We start from the raw sequence: 21,066 nt of genomic DNA, 5'->3' as shown, positions 1-21,066 counted from the left end.
TTGGTTACTATCCTCACTTTCAGGCATTTACTGGGAGTCTTGGAATGTATCCTTCCTGGATAAGAGGGGAAATACTCTACAACATTTTTGCTTTTTTTTGAGAGAGGGTCTTGCTCTGTCACCCAAGCTGTGGTGCAGTGGTGTGATCACAGCTCACTGCAGTCTCAACCTCCTGGGCTCAAACGATCCTCCTGCCTAAGCCTCTTGAGTAGCTGGGACCATAGGTGTGCACTACCACACCTTTCTAATGTTTTTGATTGTTAGTAGTCTTTGCATTTTTAAGTTATATGTTTGTTATTGAGTGTTACAGAATATTGTGACGTTAACGTACTATAAAGATGGGAGGATATCCAAATTTTGTCACATGCTTGGTGAGAAAAATCAAAGAACATATTGCTTGGTGTTACCCTCGTCTTTCAGAGGGGGTCTATACATTATTACACATTTAATTATACATTTATTATAATTATACATTTCAATATCAAAAGTCAAGTTACATTGGTACATACAAGTAATCTTTACCACATTAATTGTAAATTGACTTATTTATTTACTTAGAGACAGTGTCTTCCTCTGTTGTCCAGGCTGGAGTGCAGCTGATGCTATCATGGCTCACTGCAGCCTCGACTTCCTTGGCTCCAGTGATCCACCGACCTCAGCTTCCCAAGTAGCAGGGACCACAGGCCTGCGCCACCCCACCAAGCCCAGCTAATTTTTGTATTTTTGATAGAGATGGAAGGTCTCACCATATTGCCCAGGTTGGTCTTGAACTCCTGAGTTCAAGCAATCCACCCACCTCGGCTTCCCAAAGTGCTGGGATTATAGGTGCAAGCCACTTTGACTGGTCAAACTTTTGTTTGTTTTTAAGAGACACCCAGCCTGGAGTGCAGCAGTGCCATCATAGCGCACTGCAGCCTTGAACTCCTTGGTTCAAGTGATCCTCCTGCCTCAGCCTCCTGAGTAGCTGGGATTACAGGTGCACCACCACCATGCCTGGCTAATTTTTAATTTTTTTTTTTTTTTAAAGAGATGAGGTCTTGTTATGTTGACCATGCTGGTTTTGAACTCCTGGCCTCAAGTGATCCTCGTAAACTAACTTTGAAACTTATTATAGCAGGCTTGTTGTGATCAGGTGAAGTTACATCAGGCCCAAACTTTGTATGTTTGTCTGACTCCAGTTTTGAATTGCATGAAATGACTTAATCTTTCCATTATTCTGCTTAAAAAACAATTCAAATTTAGGAATGAGACTCCACAATGAAGCCCCACAGCAACGAAAGTGGTCAGCTTGTTTCTAAATGGAAATCCCCAACTGCCACACCACATCAATCATCTGACATATAATCTCACTTCCACTAAGCTGGAATCTACTTTAAACGTCAGGTCTCTGGATGAAGAATTTTAGTTTAGTGGGTTATGTAGCAGAAATGCCTAAATCCAGAGCACTATTTTAGTGTTGGCAGAAATAGCTTCTCTTCAAATAGCAGAGAAGAAAGAACAAGGATTTTAAGTTCAAAGTTTTTGTCTAAGCACATTTTCTAATGTTTCTACCCGTTATCTCATTAAAAAGAATAAAGAAATAGGGGTGGGGATAGAACCACATTCATCTACTTTCATAGAAGGTGCATACTGGAGTCCTGCAGATACAATTTATTTGATCTATATTTTAAAAATTAGGGAAATGCCACATTAGAAAACAGTTCCAGGTTTTTGGTTCTCTTAAGAAACTGGAACCTCTGGGCACAGTGTGTGTGTGCCTATCTTCTTTTGTGGAAAAGTAGGCTGGAGCTGAGAATTGGCTGCTCTCTTTACACAGGCTCTACAGTTTGCCATTCCCTACCACTCCTGAATGTTTTACACCCATATTCATTTTGTTGCTTCACCCTGCAGTCGGGAGACTCCTGCAGTTTATGAAATTGATACAACAGGGCTTTTTTTTTTTTTTGGTAGGGGGTGCAAATCTCTTTGATTTGAGGGGGACGCAGTGGTCGCTTTTGCTTCCAAACAGCCTTAAATCTGCCCGTTTTTCAACGATCTGACCTTACTTTTTCAGGGTGGCCAAAAGCACAAAATTATGAATCAAAGAATGGTCCCCAATTACCACGAGCCAGCTGTGTGACCTTGGGCGACTCCGTTCTTTTAGCCAAGAGTGATGAATGGTCTGCAAAACGGCCTTAATACCTGTTCTGAATATCCCCACATGGCTGTGGTACAGCAGGCGTGAGATGTTTAAAGTACTCCTAAGTAATTTATAAACTGCAAAACGCTTCCCAGCACAAGCGTCCGCTACAGCGCGCGACGACACCGAGCCGGTTTAGAAGTCCAGTTACTGGAATCCACTCCAGTTCCGTCCTGCTCCCACCTCCCACGCTCAGGGTGGGCGAGCGGAAGGAGATTCTCAAGGGAGAAGGCCTGGAAAACTGGCTAAGAAACGAAGCGAGAAGTTCCTCAGCAGGGGTAAAGTTGTTGGCGGCATTTTTAAGCCCCTAGAGTGGCACAGCGACTCCCGGTCGAGATGACGGACCCCGGTGGGTGACCAGCGCGGGAGCCAGTCCCGGGCCACCTCCCTGCTTGAAGTCGGGCCTGGCCAGTACCCTCCCGGCGTAACCCCGGACCCGGGACCCCCGACTTTGCCCTAGTCCCCAACCCCCACAATCACCTCCCTTGGTCCCCCTCCACGTGACAAGAGCCGGAACCGTCACTTCCGGCGGCGCGGGCAGCGCGCCTGCGCGGGTCGCCCGGCCTCAGTGAGCGGTTGGCAGCAGCGCCCCCCCCCCCCGCCAACGGCCACGAGTGGCTGGCGGCGCGGGTCCGGCCGGGGCGGCGGCGGCGCGACGGGCTGCGGTCCTGCGGGTTTGCGGCCTGAGACATCTAGCCCACTCCCTGGAGGGGCCGGCCGCCCAGCCTCTTTCGCTCTCTTCCTCTACCCCGGCTCGCACTCCAGGCGCTTAGTGAGGCGGCGGGACGCCCGGGGCACTGGCGGAGGCGGCGGCGTCGCCCCTGCATTCGGACCCGCCCCCTCGCGCCCCGCCCCGTCCCCGCCCTCCCCACCGCCCTCTGCGGGAGCCGGGCAGCTGCAGCGGAGCCGCGGAGCGGGCGGCGGGGCCCGGGCTGTGCGCTTGGGGAGCGCGGAATGTGAGGCTTGGCGGGCCGCAGCACGCTCGGACGGGCCAGGGGCGGCGACCCCTCGCGGACGCCCGGCTGCGCGCCGGGCCGTGGACTTGCCCTTGCACGCTCCCTGCGCCCTCCAGCTCGCCGGCGGGACCATGAAGAAGTTCTCTCGGATGCCCAAGTCGGAGGGCGGCAGCGGCGGCGGAGCGGCGGGTGGCGGGGCTGGCGGGGCCGGGGCCGGGGCCGGCTGCGGCTCCGGCTCCGGCGGCTCGTCCGTGGGGGTTCGGGTGTTCGCGGTCGGCCGCCACCAGGTCACCCTGGAAGAGTCGCTGGCCGAAGGTACGGGCGCCCGGGGAGGCTCGGACAGGCAGGTGAGGGAGGGTTGGGGTGTGGCGGCGGCTTCTCCGGGTCCTCGCCCTCCGGACTGACTCTTATACCCCATTCTTCCTCTGCTGCCGGGCCAGCGGGGGCTCTTAAAGAGTGGCTCGGGCTTTTTCTCTTAAGCTGGCTTTTCTTGCCGCTGGCTGCCCCGGCCGGTGCACAGTTCTCTCATGCCTAGTTTAAATCATTTTCTGTGCTTTTTGACGCGAGAAAATAGGTAGTAGACGGGCTAGGAAGTGGGTTGGTGTTACGATTGGGCCAGTGACTCATTAGAGGGTCAGATCGAACAGGGTTGAAGCTCCGTTCTGCCAGCTGTGGCTCAGACGGGTGTCATGCGTTGGCCTTTTCATCTAAGCCTCCACCCGCGCTGCAGGGCATAGGACCCTGCAGCCCCTGGTGTCAAGCTGGGGTTTGCTGCAGCTCAGTCATCTGTTGAAAAACAATGTATTTGTGTGCATGTGTGCGTGTTGGAGGTGATCCTTTGCTCTAAATTAAGTTAGTAGGTTGCACTGAGGAGCAGGTAAACTTGGAGCCCATTTATCTTTGTTATTTAGAATCTTCTCTGTTGGACAAGGTGCTATTCATGCCCTCCCAGTATGTCTCTTTGATAGTAGTTTAAAAGGTGATATAAAAGCAGGTTAACTTTCACTTAACGAGGTTTTGTGGTCGGTCCTTCATGATCTGGAACAGGTTATGACGGCAGGTAGAAGTCTACTTACAAAAAAAGTTTACTCCATTTTAAAAGAAGAACTTAGAATTTAGTTTTGTATTTCTGGCATAATTGCCTTGTAGAAAATACTTGCCCTGTGTGCTGCATGCTTCATTGGCCTTTGAGTTTTTAATTGCAAAATGATACTACAAAATAAACACTTTAAAAGAAATACTTTTTGTTGATAAGTGGCCCTTTTAAGTTCTATGGTTAAGATAAAAAAAATCGAAGAGTGGATTCAGTTCTCCGAGCGTTAGACGTTGATGTGGTTTGAAAACAGTAGACTGAGATTCCGCTTGTATTTTTTGAAATGCTATACACAACAGTAAATTAGCACAAGGGAAAAAACCTGAAGATTTTTGTATAAAATATTTGAAAGAGAAAGAAATCGTGAATTATTCAGGTGTACGTATCATTGTTTCGTGAACCATTGCTCAGAATAATGATCTTAGCCGAAACTTGGAGAGGTGGGAGAAGGAGGATCCTTAGTTTTTCAGAAGAATGAATATGTGGCGAGTGGTCTTTATAAAAGATTTACTATATTATAAAGTTTTCTAGCTCTTTATTACACATGAATTTCAATTATTGGTTTAGATTGTGTTGTAGGTTTTAAAAGCACATGGCTCTTCACTCAAATGCCATATTCTGTCTTTGAATTGTTTTAGTAACTAATTGAAGTGTAGCTTGAGTAGTGTTACACTCACTCATTCCACTAAATCCCAGATGGGTCTTTTATTTAATAGAAAAAAAATACTGACATTTCACAAATTAGATTTTGAATTTGTAACTTGTATTACTCACTACCCTAAGCATATCTTATCACTACCCTAAGCAAGCCATTTTCAATAAAAAAATAATTTTGGAAAGTAATAAAGATGAATTTCAAAAGGAGAGTTCGTTCAACCACAACGAAGAATAAAAGTTTATTTCAAGCGCTAATGTCACTGTTAGAGTGTTCCACTGACTTTTGCCATAAATGTATCATTTCTCTTGAAAAGTCAATAATCAAATGCTAGGAGGAAGCAAGGACTGAAGAAATCCTTTTGGAAGATGAAACTTCTCCATCCTACACCCCAGCTTTAATTTCCTAGAAGGGAGGCCAAGGCCTAGGTTTTCTTTCCTTGTATATTTTTTCTGTCTCCATCACCCACACAACTGGAATTGTCTATGTATAATCAGTTTAATTTTGATCCTGGCCGGTCTTATTTCAGATGCTTAATATCCCCTCTCCCTTCCTAATAAATAGTGCCACAATTTAGACAAGATGTTTAAGCACAAGTCTAGTTCGCATTTAAGCGTGATTAATCAATAATTGATGGGTCTGCCTGATCATAAGATTGGGTCATGTACTTGTGAAAATGCGTTCAAGTTTAGAGTACTTGATTTGGGGAGAGGGATACCACTGAGTAGGCAAAGCGGTAGAAGCTAAGATAGACCAAAGCACAGACTTGGTAGATTTTGCATTTTTTGTTTTGGCCCAAAGTTGTTTAAACAGAGCCAGGAAGACTCAGTAGATACTGTGCCCTGAAGTGTTTTTGCCATGCTCCTGCAAACATTGGTAGTTTACTCATAATGACCTCTGCAGTGTCTTTTTAATAAATCCGTCCGTCTCTCTGTTGTTATTTGTATATAATTAGTTATGTTGCAAAAAGTCACCGTGAAAACTGGATTAGCAAACCCTGAACCACTGCTTCTACTATGGTGTTAGATTCCTGAAAGCTGCTGTTCACAACATTTTTGTCAACTGATCAAGATACAACCTTGTTTTATGTCTGTTGCAGTTTAAATACACCTTATTTAATATATTTGGTTGATTTATTAACATTGAAATCATGGCCAACAGCTCTGTAAATCATGCCTCAATGAAGATTATCTAACACTTGTATTTTCTCTATAGTCTTTGCTCCTTGAACACTAGACAGCACTTTAGCACTATGCTTAGGGACTGTTTTCAACAGTGAAATCACCAATAGCAAGCACAAAAATGAGAAAAACATGGCACTAAATAGACCATGAAAAGGACACTTGTTTACACTATGTAAGCTGAAACTAGAATGTGCACGTCAGTAGACTCACATTTTTCACCATTGTGCACATGTCTGCAATGACAGTGGAAGTGCTATGAGTAATGATTTTGGGGATACAAATAAATGTTAGTAGATGAATTTGTAAATACAGTATCCCCAACTAATGAGGAGCAACCTTTGTTATAGGTAGATATGTATATGCACATATTATGTCTATAATTTGAAAAGCAGATTCTCAGGGGTAGGTTGTATGTTATAACTAAACTGTTAAAGTTTTCTCTCTGAAACATTATATACTTTGTATCATAATGTCTTTGTAGTCAAGCACATAAGTGTTTGAAAATAGAACTTGCACCTTTTTAGTTCCTCCTCAAAGTTTAAAGGACTGATAACATAGTGAGGCAGTTCATGTTTTTTTTCTCAAAAACTGTTTAGGAGTCCGTACTAAGCAGATCCCAGCTTTGGTCTGTAGAAATGAGGGAGAGCGGTATGTTGGTTTTAGCTTCAAACAGTGACAAATTGTCAGGCTCATATAATTAATTCAATGTAACCTTCCAAGTTTTTACTAAAACCTGGGGTTGGCTTGTTGACCACATGCATCACCATAACAAGCCTTTGGTGCTAGTCTGAGGAATTTAATACTGATTGGTAATAAGTTGGTTTTTGAGTAGGGGACATTGTTTTCCCTAAATGGTACAAAATGGACCTAAAATGGGGTGTTGAGACTGGGAGAGCAGAGATAACTTGTTGAGATAATGTAATCACGAGGTTATGGGGGCTGGGTAGGAATGATAGTGTGAATATGGTGATGTGGGTAAGATTTACTGAGATGGGTGTTGGGGGTTATTGGATTGTTAGTAATTGGAGGCCAGGAATTTACTACAGGGTTCTTTAAAAATAGCTCAGTATTTCTCTTAGAGTTAAATGCTTAGATAAGCTAAGTATTAGCCAGTTCTCGTTGTTAATTTTTCAGGAAGGTTGTACTATACATCTGATTTTGCACTATAAATTAGTAGGGAAATGATAGATTTAAGCATTATATCTCATTTGCAGAAAGCATCTGTGGCTGCCCAGTAACTTGTAAGTTCACATTCCGAAGAGAAGATAGAGAGGATAAAAAAAGGGAAGGATCGAATAAAAATATCAACAACTGTTACTACTACACAACTTCATTAAATGCCTTTGGTGTGCTAAGCACTGCTAGGTGCTACTTAACATAGTAGAGGACAATAGTGGAGGTATTCTTCTGGCCTATGAAACTTACAGATTAGTGTGGAAGGTAAAAGCTAAACAAGCCAACAAAAATCACCAAGTTACTATAGTTAAAATTTTTGATATGTGTCGTGAAGACAATGCTCAGGGTTTTATGAGAGAATTCAGTTTAGACTGGGGGGTCAAGGAAGGCCTTTTTGATCTTTTAGCAGAAACCTGAAGGATGAAGAAAGTTAGGTAAAAACAGAGGTGTGAGGTTGGGGTGATTTGAAGTATGTCATGAAGACTGAAGTCTCTGTGTGAGGGAAGGAAGTTTCAGAAACTGAAATATGCTCAGAGCTGTGGACTACGATGAATGAATCACATGTAAGAGAGATCCAAGATGATGTTGGCAAGGTGACCAGGGTCCAGGGCTTAGTATACCATGCTGAGGAGTTTAGGTTTTATCTGAAATGCAACAGGAAGCTATTGAAGGGTTTGAATTGAGGCAGTGACATGCTCTGATTTGTATTTTTACAAGATCATGCTGATTGCTGTGTAGAGAGGTATACAAATTATAAGGTTAAAATGATGACAGTGGGGATGAAGATGATAATGCTTAAATGGGAAGACCTTGTGGTGGTCATAGGAAGTGTTAGGAATTACTTGCTTATGTATCTCTCAGGTGAAAGTACCGTTTGGGAACATAAGGAAGGAACAGATTTTTTTTTTTTTTTTGAGGTGTTTGGAGGACAGCCAGTAATTCAGACATGTTTAGAGATGTGTTTGGATGAGATATCTGAGAGGAAATATCAAATGAGAAGCTGGGTATGTGGTCTGGAACTCAGCAAAGGTGTTTGGGCTTAGAGATGGTACTTCTGATTGATTAGTGAGCCCTGGCTGTTATTTAAAGCCCTGGGAGAGGATGGATGTAGGGAGAGTGTAGAATGAGAAGGTGCTCATTGAAGGACTCCTATAGTGCATTGGTCTCAGACATTAGTGTTCATTGTAAACATTCAGAGGATTTGGTAAAACAGAAAGTGCTGAGCCTGGTCCCCAACTTTTGATTATGTCTGAGTGAGGCCCACTCTTTCAGTGATACAGATGCTGCCGGTTCAGGAACCACGTCTTGAGTACCGAGTACCACTGATTTCGAGCGGGCGAAGAAGACTAAGAAGAAGGTGCTAGAGAGGTATGAGGAATACCAGGACACTCTGATACCTGGAAACTTGAGAGTATTTCAAGAAGGGGAGGGAGTGAGCAGTTGTGTTGCTGCAAAGTCATCTTACTTGATCACATTTTTTCGCCTGGCATTCACAGTTATTCATGCTCACTTATCTTTAAAAGCTTACCTGTAATTATTTGCTAGGTGAATACTCTTTGCGCCTGGTGCAATGTGCTCCACTCCCTGTTGGTCCGTGACTGAATCTTGTACTTGCCTAGCACTCTGCCTTTGTCTCTGTAATCCCTGTTTCCTAAGTACTGGTTATGATCACTTCCTCCTTTCTGTGGACACTTGTAACTATTTGCTTTTTTCCCTCTTGTCACATTTAACCTGTCTTGAGATGGAATTATGTAAGCACCTAGAAACACTAAGGTTGTTAACTACTGTTCCTCTGTCATCTCCACTACCAGATAGTAAAATTCTTAAGGCTAGACAGACTCTGTTTTAATTGATGTTGTATCACACAAGTTGGCCATACCATGAACATTCAGCTACTTCTCAAAGGAAATCATGCTTGATTTTTTTATTTTTTATCAGATGATGATCTTCAGTAGAATTTAAGGCCTAATTTGCAAATTGAAGAGCACCAATGGAAGGCTCTTTACTGGACCATCAAAGGTTTTGTACTTAGGCCAGAGGACTCTGAGTTTTCTAGTTTGGTGAAGACAAACAACCATTAAGGCAGTGTCATTTCACTTAACAACTTGAAACAGGAAAGAAAAAAAATAACCCAGATGCCCCCTTGTAGTTATCTTGCTTTATTGACATTGTATTTTTATTTATTCTACAAAGGTGGCTGAGTTTTTAAAAAAGTATGTTACATGCAATTGTGAAATTGTTTTACATTTTGTGGTTAATTTTGACAGCTTTTTTTGGATGCTGAGCTTTTTAGGGGTAGAACCAAGGTCTATTCACCTGTGCATTCAGTTGTCCAGTAGTACTTACTCAGCACCCTTTTTTGTTATTGTTTAATTAAGCTCTTAGAAAACATTGTTTCCTCTTCTGAAACAAGGAGTTAATATCTATTATGAAGATTAGAGAAGATAATGTGTGACAGTACCTGACAGTGCATTGCCAAATCTCTTCATAACTATGAGTGAACTTTTAAGTTCCGATTTGGTTATATGCTTTCAGTGAAATCTGATTTGGAAATTATAGTGACTTTATTATATATTTGCTATCACATTTATCCTGAATAAGTATCACATTTGTGTTTGAAAAATATCTGAATAGTTTGTTAGATAATTATGTGTCCCTCAGCCATATTGAATTTTCAAGTTTCAATCAGCTATATAAAATTTTGACCTATATAGTAGCATATGATTTCACTATAAAATGGAAATTATTTGCAACAAAGGACACTATATACAATATTATTAACAAATGGTTCTTTTTTGGGTTGTTTATGTTATTATTGTAGTGATAGCTCCTAGGATGTAATTTTGATTGTCCGTTAATGTATTTCCTCTAGAGGTAGTAGTTTTATTCAAGGACAAGCTACTGACACTAAAACAATTATTCTAAATTTTCAGTATTCCAAAAAAACAGTGGAAATTTATAATGCATTTATCCCCAGTAAAGGTGCTAAATTGTACAGGATGGGCATGGTGGCTCACGCCTGTAATTCCAGCACTTTGGGAGGCTGAGACAGGTAGATCACTTGAGGCCAGGAGTTCGAGACCAGCTTGGCCAACAGGGTGAAACCCCATCTCTACTAAAAACACAAATATTAGCCGGGCATAGTGGCACGTGCCTATAATAACAGCTACTCATGAGGCTGAGGCAGGAGAATCCCTTGAGCCCAGGAGGCAGAGGTTGCAGTAAGGTGAGATAGAGCCATTGCACTCCAGCCTGGGTGACACAGCAAGACGCTGTCTCAAAATAAATAAATAAATAAACAAATAAAATAATAAATAAAAATAAAAGTGCTAAATTGTACAAACATGCCAAATATCTTTGCTTTTAGGCTGTAGTCAACTATTGTGGTTAATACTGACATTCTCATGCTGGGCAGATTGAAAAGGCTATGTCTTTGATATTTTAAAAATAATGAAAATGAATTAATATTTGTTAGTATGTTTCATCATGGGGTGCACAGTAGGGAAACTTGGAAAAGGTCCTTGATGTTGTCAATGTTAGAGAATGTACTAGAAAGTGAGACGGATGTCCTTATGTTGATCCTGGGTCTTATATAGTGTTCTTTCTGATCTTGTATATTATCTTGGTTTTCTTTCACCATTTCCCTCCTATTTTTTTGTCAGAACTTGAAGTAGTTTCATATACATCCAATAGAGCTCATTTGGTAGTTATCAAAATGATTAAAGCCTTGACTTGGGATTCCAAAATTAAGAGTCTTGAACTACCATTTCAAAGCTGCCACACTTTTCTAGTGGTCGGGTATAATATTTCATCTCCAAAAGATTGGGACTGTTTATTCCTTGGTTTTATCTTGCATGCATCTGGTGAACCATTCATCTACCCACAGCCTGCTATTTTTAGGGGACTAAGTTGGGAAGTTGAGTGGTTAATGACTGAGCTGTTTTAAATAGCTGGGCACTTAGTTAATTTGGAGATTCTTTGTCTATGTGTATCAGCTTTACAAATGAGGTCAGTCAGCACATGTCTGCTAACTGTTTCAAAAGTCTCTCTCTGCAGGAAAGTGGTTGTAAGGCCTTTTCTACAGAGAGACTTTGTTTTTGGTTTATCCTAGTCTTGTAGAATTGCAGTAACATTAGAGGCATTTTGCAGTAAGTATTATTTTAAAATATGGAATGGTTGTTGTTACTAGTTTGCCCATTTTAACATTTTAAATTATCTTTGAAATAGTGCCTTCTTGGACGCATCTATCGGGGGGAAAAATACCAGCTGGTAATCCCTGTTCTGCCTCTAACTTGCATTGTGACGTTTTGACTTCAGTTTCCTCAAGAAAAAAATGAAGTGGAAAAAATGAATTTGTAACATCTTTTTCCATTTTAGTATTCTTGGATTCTGTCTATGTAACTGATTTTAACTGCTCTTTTAGATAAATGAGGAGCATGGGACAGGGAGGAATAGCAATGAACAATTTCAGGATTGAGACTGTAATGAAAGGATTGTGTTTGATCGTTATACAATTTGAGTTCTTTGACAGACTTCACAATGGAATGGCAATTTATTTTTTAATCCTAAAGTATGAAATTATTTTTATTTTATTTTATTTTATTTTTTCAAGATGGAGTCTTGCTCTGTTGCCCAGGCTGGAGTGCAGTGGTGCAGTTGTGGTTCACTGCAACCTCTGCCTCCTGGGTTCAAGTGATTCTCCTGCCTCAGCCTCCCAAGTAGCTGGGATTACAGGTTCTTGCCACCACACCTGGCTAATTTTTGTATTTTTAGTAGAGACGGGGCTTCACCGTGTTGGCCAGGCTGGTCTCTTAACTTCTGACCTCAGGTGATCTGCCCACCTTGGCTTCCCAAAGTGCTGGGATTACAGTCATGAGCCACTGCGCCTGGCCTAAAATTATTTTTTAATCATTGGAAAAAGGTCTTTTCTAAGAAGTTGCCTTACATGCTACCCCTTGAGATCTGGGTAGAAGCTCAAATTAAATTGTGTGACATTTCAGAATACTATTTAGTTTCAGTGGGCATGCCACCTTAATTGCTTATTTTACTATCTTGATTGTGTTCTCTAAGAGACTCATGCACAATATATGTATTTTAGAGAGTATTAGTAACAAAACAAAACCTTTTTATTCAAAAAGAATATATGAGGAGGAGGTATGACAGTACTTTCTCTGATGAAGTTTACAGATACAAAGTTTACCCTTGATATGTGTGGGAAATTGGGTACCTTTTGTTTCCAATGCTGTCAGCCCTAATTTGGGTCCTTAATACATCTCGTTTAGAGAATTACATTAGCATTTGGACTGTTCTTTCAGACTCTTTCCTTGCCAAACCAATTCTTGTATTCCTTCCAGTTTATTCTTCCTAAAATGGACTTATGCTCATGTCACTCTCTTACTTGCCTAACCAAGTAAAGTACAAACTCGTTACTCTAGGATTCAGGACCCCCTGACCTGAACCTCCAGTTCAGTATCACCTCCAACCTACCTCTCTAGCCTTAATCTCTTACTCTTACTCCCTACTTATATTACACTGATGTGCTTGGTATTTTCTGCACTTCTCTCAAGCTTTCTGCTATCGTCTGAATGTTTGTGACTCCTCCCCCAATTCATATGTTGAAATCCCGACGCCCAAGGTGATGCTATTTAGTGATGGGGCCCTTGGGAAATGATTAGGTCATGAGAGCCCTCATGAATGGAATTAATGCTCTTATAAAAGAGGCCCCAGAGAGATCCCTCATCCCTTGCACTACATAAGGTTAGAGTGAGAAGATGGTCATCTGTGAGGAAACAAGCCCTCTCCAGGCACTGAATTTCCCAGCACCTTGCTCTTGGACTTTCCAGTCTCCATAACAGTAAGAAATTCTGTTGCTTATAAGCCACCCAATGTGTGTGTGTGTGTGTGTGTGTGTGTGTGTGTGTGTGTGTGTGTGTGTTTTGAGACACGGTCTCTATTGGCTAGGCTGGAGTGCAGTGGTGTGATCATAGCTCACTGCAGCCTTGAGCTACTGGCCTCAAGCAGTCCTCTTGCCTTAGCCTCCCGACAGTTGGGACAATAGGCATGTGCCACCTTGCCACACTTTTCCATTTCTGTTTTTTAGCTTATGTTGTTATGTTTGCCCAGAATGCAAATACTGGCCTCCACCACTCTGTTAAAAATGGGGTCTTGTAGGATATATTTAAAATAGTTACTTTTTTGTAATCTTTATTTTTTCCTGAAACCCTATCTACAACCAAATAAGTGTAATTATGCCTTCCTTTGCTCTGCGTAGCAACTGTTACTCATATAGCACTTATCTTAAATAGCTTTGTTCTATTCTAATAAAATGCGTAATTTTCTCTACTTTAAAATTTAATTCTTTTAAGGCTTATCTTGTATTCATTCTTTTTTTCCCTCTCATTATTTTTAAAATATTTGGTAGATGGGATCTTGTTATGTTATCCAGGCTGGTTTTAAACTCCTGGCCTCAAGTGGTCCTCCTGCTTTGGCCTCCCAAAGTGCTGGGATTACAGGTGTGAGGCACCATGCTTGGCCTTGTATTCGTCTTTTATCTCTTGCAGTGCTGTACTCATGATAGTATTGAGTACCTCTGTAAGAGGTTGGGTTTTGGTATTCAAAAGTGATCAGAGGGCTTGCTACAAATTACTATGAAACAATTGGATAGCAGCCATATTTGACATATCAAGCTGTTCAGTTGATATTTAGGAGAAGGCTGACTCTGTTTTTGAAGTTCTGTCCATTTTAAAATAAGGAGATAGAGATATTTGTTAACAATGTAGTTCTAGCATTAAATACATGGATGAAAAAAATACTACCAGATTTATTTTTGGACTCCTAGCCTGTTTTATTTCTGTTATGGTTATATGTATAGTACATCTTTGTTTTGTGGGTACTGCATTGCTTGTATTTGATGTGACTCTCAAAATGTTCTAGCCTGAATTCCCTTGAGCCACTACCGTTAGACAGAGTGGGAGCTGGGTAGTCTAAAGTATGTGCTTTGGATAACTGATCTTAAGAAAACAGTTTTGGGGATGGTCAGCTGTGTATGGCTTTATCTTGAGTGGCGGATAGTACCACTCAATGGGATGAATGGTGTCTAAGAGGATGAGGGTATTAGGAAGAAGAAGGGGATCTTATCTCCTTAAGGCTCCTGGGGAGGGAAACAAATGAGCATTAACTTTGGGGATTCCTCTAACTGGACTGTATGATATTGAAGGTACTTATTTTCTAGGTGGAAAGACATTTAGTTTGCTTTTAGATTAGGAAATTTGTAAGCCTGGCCCAAAGGTCAGAGGGTAGCAAACCACCCTTGACTATTCTTTCTTTCAATTTCTGGAAGAGAGGGTTCCAGTACACTACTTCCCCTTGCCTAAATGCTGTATTTACTTATTTTGCTTTATTTTTGCTGGGTGGACCATTGTTAGGGCTGCCTGGAGCTTTATACATAAGTATTCTCTTTTGAATGAGATTGTCAGTGGTTAGTTTAGGTTTTACTATTCTTTCTGAATCATAAAGATACTACTACTAAAGTAATTTTTTTTTTCCTGAATCTTGTCAGGACTATTTTTCTAGGGAGTGGGATTATGCATCACTGGCAATTACCCATTTTTTCATTCTCTTGCCTGCATCACAGACTCTCTTCCGTTGAATGTTAATGGTCTATTTTTTTATACAGGCATAGGAAAAAAAAAGTTGCTACTGACTCATGATCAGTAGGCCATGTATTCTGAAATATTTCTTCAGAGGTTGGGTGTATATATGCTCAGATGTGCATAGGCTTTTGATGGTGTCTTCTATGATCACTAACTGGAGTATGTAAGATAGTTAACTGTTACGTGCAGTAATATGGATCTAAGGATTTTTTTTTTTTTTTTGTCTACCTAATTGGCCTAAATTGAAATTGGAATAGATCCTTAGTTTCATTAGCACAGTATTATGGTTAACTCATCCAGACAGCTCAGTTTAAATCCTAGTGAATAGTTAACTGGATTGCTAAATCTTTGGTAAATTTTCATCTTTTAGCAAAATGTTTATACAACCCAAAGGAGAAATTCTAAGGATCTCAACCAAAATTGGTACTTGTTTTTATTTTTAAACAAGTGAAGGTAGCTGTTATGGGTTTTATAGTTTTTCACCTTAGTGCAGTGGGAACTTTAGAAATATTGCAAACTCATGAGTTTTATTTTTTTTAAATATGTGTTTGTGTATGGTATTTTTTGCCTATCCATAGGGAATGTTGGAAGTGCATTTGTAAGGGCTGTATGAATCCATAGTGTTCGAGGTTGGATGTAACTAATGCCCATAAATTTCTAGCTTGAGAAACCCTTATATACAGATTCAAGGTTCAGATTTGTTTTCATCTTAGAATAGTGGCTGGTTTTTTTTTTTTTTTTTTTTTTTTTTTTAAATACACTAAAGGTATTTCAAAAAGTTGTGGTGGGCCATTATGGATAGTATAAGGTCAATTTCACTGATTTTTTTCTTTTTTTCTTTTGCTTTGGAAGACGAAATATAGGAAACAATGTGTAAGAACCTGAATTTAAAACAGGACCTTCTCAGAGCCTCTTACAGAAAATATCCTGAGTATTATATTAACTGTAATTGGTATTGTTGGACTAATAGTCTTTCTTTGAAAATGCTAGTGCTTCATTAAATTTCCCATAGTTGTAGTGATTGTCCAAATTTAGTTCTCTCATTTAACCATGAGAAAATGGAGTAATGAATGAACCCAAAGTCACATTATTAGTGTTGATTGTGGAGAGTAGAACTTAGTTCTCGTGACCAGCACTTTTTCTAGTAGTTATGGCCTCTTTCTTTTATTTTTATTTTTCATTTTGTTTCCTTACGCCTAAGTACTTTTACTTATGGCCTCTTTAATTGGCTCCTATGCTGTATAGGCATTGGCCTGTAGCTATAGTCATAGCTCCTGTATGTATGGGCATTGTCCTTTGTTTGGGGTGGGGACTTGGAACTGGTTTAAGGGACCTCAGGACTTTTAATAGTCTGAAGGCAGCTGGAGTATTACTGGGTGCGTGGGGAGTATGAGGTGGAAGACGTATTCTCAAATATTTTTGCTTGAGTTTCAAAGTTAAAGCTTTTCTGCTTTGTATTTTCCTAAGGCAGTCAAACCATGTGTTACAGTTACTTGAGCTAAGATGTCACGATTAATTTTAAAAGTTTAAATTCCAGCTTCTCCCAGGTTAGTCTGTTCTCTCAGTTTAGAGAGGACAAGTCATACATGAAATAGTGTATTTGTGAACTGTAAAGTATGTAGCGTAAAGGTGCAATACTTCAGCTTCTTCAGTTGAATTCAGCATAGCAACACGGAGGACCTCCTGTAGGGAGAAAGGTAAAAGAGAGAAATAGCTAAGTTCTTATCCTCTGCTTTTCTTCTCTTCCGAGTTCAACGTTATGGCTCGTGGAGTCTGAAGTGCTGTAATATCGGATCCCTATTTGCATTTTACCTGATAAATTTATGTGGTGTTCAAAGTAAAAAGAAAACACGATTCTTCTAAATTCCTGTTTATTAGATGACAGCACAAATGCTTTAGACTTAAACTTGGAATACAAAACATCTGAATCTTTACAGTGATATAAATTCCTATGATATTATAAAACAGTTTCCTTAAAAATGACATGACATTACTTTTATGATACATTTGGCATATTTTTATACACAGGCAAGTAAAAAGTTGAAATAGAATGGTGCTTGATTTGTGATTTTAAAACATTAAAGGATAATGTTTCTAAACTAAACTTACTTGGAAATGGCATTGTTGTTTGGGTATAAAACTCAAAAGGATATTGAAAAGCAACTAGGATTTACAAGAAATATTTGTAGAGTAGTAATTACAAAATAAGTAAAGCTTATTGTTTTCTTACATCCCAGTAATAATTAGAAAATAAATTACATTCGTAATAGCAAAACAATGTATATCACCTAAGAGCTAAACTCATGAGAAATGTGCAGAACCTCTGTGAAAAAAATTTATATTGTTTAGAAGAACATAAAATAAAACTTGTCTAAATGGAGAACTATGTCATGTTACCAGCTAAGAAGACTCAATATTGTCAATATGTTATTTCTTCCTAAATAAACTCAGTACAAAAAAAAGATAATTTTTCTAATATTTTTCAAACTATGGAAGTAACACCATCATTATCAAGAAGAATTCATCTAGTGTCTGTACGTTTTTCTGAGTAAAACGAGCTTTTTCATAAGTCAAAATATAGAGCCTGGCATGGTGGCCCACACCTCAGGAGGCTGAGATGGAGTTCGAGACTGCAATGAGCTGTGATTGTTCCACTGCACTCTGTCTTGGGTGACAGACTAAGATCCTGTGTCTAAATAACATAATAATAATAATCATAAAAATAATAAAATTTTAAAAATGTAACCCATTCCCCCCTCCCATCTGCCTCTAATAATTGTCTCTCTTTCCAACTTTAGATAGAGGCTGAGCCCCTGGCCATCTTTTCTCTCCCATTCTTTTTTCCATCAGTTATTTGATTTTTCTCTTATTTTTACTTGTTCCTTAATATTTTTTTATACCTGTTGAGGTATACCAGTTTATACCCTTAACAGTTTATATCCTGTTCAGCCTGTAAGCCTGTTTAATTTCAAAAGACAAAACACAAATAAAACTTTTGTGATCTTTCCTACTCTTTCCTTCCTTCATTAATTGACTTTTCTGAAAAATAGCTTTTGGTAATGGTTCTCAAAGTGTGGTATGTGGACCCCAAGGGAAAGGGTCCTCAAGACCCTTTGATAGGGGGTCTATCAGGTAAAAAATGTTTTCATAATAATACTAAGACGTATTTGCCATTTACACTGTATTGGCATTCACACTGCAAGCACCTTAACACTAATCAAGGGTAGTGAAAAGCATTTCATTACTCTTGGCCCTTGAGTATATGTTTTTTCTTTTTTTTTCTTTTTTGCAAAATATGCATAAGATTCACCATAATAACCATTTTTAAGTGTACAGTTTAGTGGCATCAAGTACATTCAAATTGTTGTGCATTCATCATCACTATTTCCAGAAAATTTTCATCATTTTAAACAAACTTCGTACCCATCAAACACCAACTTTCCACTTCCCCTATTCCTTTAGACCCTGATAACCATGATTTACTTTCCATTTCTATGAATTTGACTATTCTAGGTATCTTATAGAAGTGGAATCATAACAATATTTAGCATTTTGTGTCTGGCTTATTTTACTTAAAAATGCCTTTAAGGTATTCATCCTTGTTGTAGCCTACATCAGAATTTCATTCCTTTTTAAGACTGAATAATACTCAATTGTATGTATATATCACATTTTGTCTGTCTGTGGGCATTTGGGTTGTTTCTACCTTTTGGCTGTTGTGAATAATGCTGCTGTACATATGGTGTACAAATATGTATATGTTTGAGTCCCTGCTTTCATGCCTTTTTGGTATATATCCGGAAGGGAATTATTGGATCATATGATAATTCTATGTTTAATGTTTTTGAGGAATTGCCGCACTGTTGTTCACAGTTCCTGTATCATTTTACATTCCCAACAGCATTGCACATGGGCTCCAGTTTCTCTACATCCTTGTCTCACCAACACTTGCAATTTTTTTAATAGCCATCCTAATGAAGTGTTATCTATCTCATGAGAAATGTGCAGAACCTCTGTGAAGAAAATCACAATATTGTTATAGAACATAAAAGATGTACGTTTTCCTAATGATTAGTGATTTTGAGCATCTTTTCATGTGTTTATTGGCCATTTTTAAGTATATGCCTTTCTAATATGTGAAAAAATGGGAAATACAAAGCACTTTTGCTGCATAAGGAAGCAGTATCGTGTAATTGAGGAAGAGCACTTGGGTGATGGAGTTGTTTGCTGAAGTAGCTGCCTTTTTCATAGAATATCGTCTTTACTGGAAATAGTGACAAACTATGATTATTCATTTAGACTTGGATATTTGGCAGACATTTTCTTAAAAGATGATCCTGTCACTTCGAGGAAAACAAATTACACATCTTATTAATGTAGGAATTTGAACTTTCAAAGAAAATCAGAATTTTAGAAAACTTGTCTTAGCCATTGTGAGCTTACAGTTCCCTATTACTTTAAAAGCCTTTCTGAGGAGACAGGTGATAATATGAACAAATGTGATTTTTTTTTTTAATTCTGTAATGGAATATCTGTATAACCTATATTTTCCAAACACATGATCTTACAAATACAAAGTACAAGATTGACCACTGGATTTTAATTGTAACTGCAAAAAATTCAGTGATGTGGTTTTAGATTCCATATTACAACTAACCTTTAAGAAAGTACTAATTATCATGTTTTGCTACAATAGCAAAGAAGAATAGGCTATTCATAGTTATCTGAAAAGACTATAAAATAGTCTTCACCTTTTCCTCTACTTACCTGTGTGAGGCTAAATTATCTTTATGTACTTCATTCAACCAAAACAACATATCATATAGATTTACTGTCAAAGTAGGTGTGAGAATCCAACAGTCTTCTATTAAGCCAAATGTTAGAGTTTTGCAAACATGTTAAACATTGCCACTCTAGTCTCCAAGTTTTTCTTTTGAAAAAATGGCTATTTTTTATTAAATTGTTATGTAGGCCGGGTGCGGTGGCTCAAGCCTGTAATCCCAGCACTTTGGGAGGTCGAGGCGGGCGGATCACGAGGTCAGGAGATCGAGACCATCCTGGCTAACACGGTGAAACCCTGTCTCTACTAAAAATACAAAAATTAGCCGGGCATAGTGGCGGGCACCTGTAGTCCCAGCTACTCGGGAGGCTGAGGCAGGAGAATGGCGTGAACCCGGGAGGTGGAGCTTGCAGTGAGCTGAGATTGCGCCACTGCACTCCAGCCTGGGTGACAGTGAGACTCCGTCTCAAAAAAAAAAAAAAAAAAAAAAAAAAAAAAATTAAAAAAAAATGTTATGCACCGAGTTTATAATTTTAAATGAATTAATAAAGGTTTAAAATTTTTCAGATTTAATTTCTAATATAATATGGATTTATATAACCCATGTAAGCAGAAGCACTCGGTGGTTGTTGATAGTTTTTAGGAATGTAAAGGGATCCTGAGGCCAAAAGACTTTGAGAATCTCTGGGTCTACAATGTATAGTGTAATAAAACAGTCCGATATAGTAGCTGGTAGCCACATGTGGCTATAGAGTACTTAAAATGTTGCTACACTGAATTGAGATACGCAGTGTGAATAAAATGCACTTGGATATAAAAGCCTTAATATGAAAAAAGAACATAGAAGACCTTATATTTTTATACTATTGATTACATGTTGAAATAATATTTTGGATATATTGGGTCAAAAATGTATTATTAAAACTAATTTTACAGTTTTTTTTTACCTTGTTAATGTAGTTACTAGAACATTTAAAATTTTATATGTGGCTCACATTATATTGGACATACTGGACAGTGCTGATCTATAGTATACAGTTTACAGTGTATAGTGTGCACTTTGCAGTTGGGGTTATTCGCCTGGGGTTCATAAACATCCATGTGCATTTTTCTTGGGAGAGGGATTATGGCTTTCATCATATTCCCAAAAGGCCATGTGACCAAAGAAAAGTGAGAAACTGCTGTAAAATTTGTAGACTCCTCCCCTGACCTCTGCTTGTAGTTACTTGGGTACTGCTTGTATCTTGGATCTAGGGGGGAATCCCTTTCTGACAATTTGGTAGGCTGAGTGAAATCTGTGTTGCTGGGGTGCAATGAGATGCATTCTTGGCCTCTCAAGTTGGAACCTGGAATGAATGTTTCCATAGAAAAGTTTTAACAGACCGTCATTA

General features: G+C 39.5%; 2 protein-coding genes across 5 annotated transcripts in view; one reads left to right on the top strand and one right to left on the bottom strand.

Annotated features, from left to right (window-relative positions):
- The first annotated feature begins 2,288 nt into the window (after positions 1–2,288).
- BMP2K (BMP2 inducible kinase) overlaps positions 2,289–21,066 on the top strand; it is a 144,791-nt gene continuing 126,013 nt past the window's right edge. For 2 of the 4 annotated variants that reach the window (XM_009447679.4, XM_526576.7), the window contains exon 1: positions 2,773–3,450. In XM_009447679.4, coding sequence (XP_009445954.1) covers positions 3,267–3,450 — 184 coding nt within the window. In that variant the 5' untranslated portion in view covers positions 2,773–3,266. Of the gene's footprint in view, positions 2,458–2,772; positions 3,451–21,066 lie in introns of those variants that run through there. The other 2 variants (XM_063808845.1, XM_063808846.1) reach the window with 2 other exon arrangements.
- PAQR3 (progestin and adipoQ receptor family member 3) overlaps positions 16,444–21,066 on the bottom strand; it is a 153,943-nt gene continuing 149,320 nt past the window's right edge. The window contains 1 exon segment of the mRNA NM_001280306.1: positions 16,444–16,578. The gene's annotated coding sequence lies outside the window, so the exon portion shown is untranslated.

The sequence above is a fragment of the Pan troglodytes genome, chromosome 3 (assembly GCF_028858775.2).
Source record: "Pan troglodytes isolate AG18354 chromosome 3, NHGRI_mPanTro3-v2.0_pri, whole genome shotgun sequence".
NCBI lineage: Eukaryota > Metazoa > Chordata > Mammalia > Primates > Hominidae > Pan > Pan troglodytes.
The sequence above is the reverse complement of the archived record's forward strand: the minus strand, read 5'-3'. Positions and strand labels throughout refer to the sequence as shown.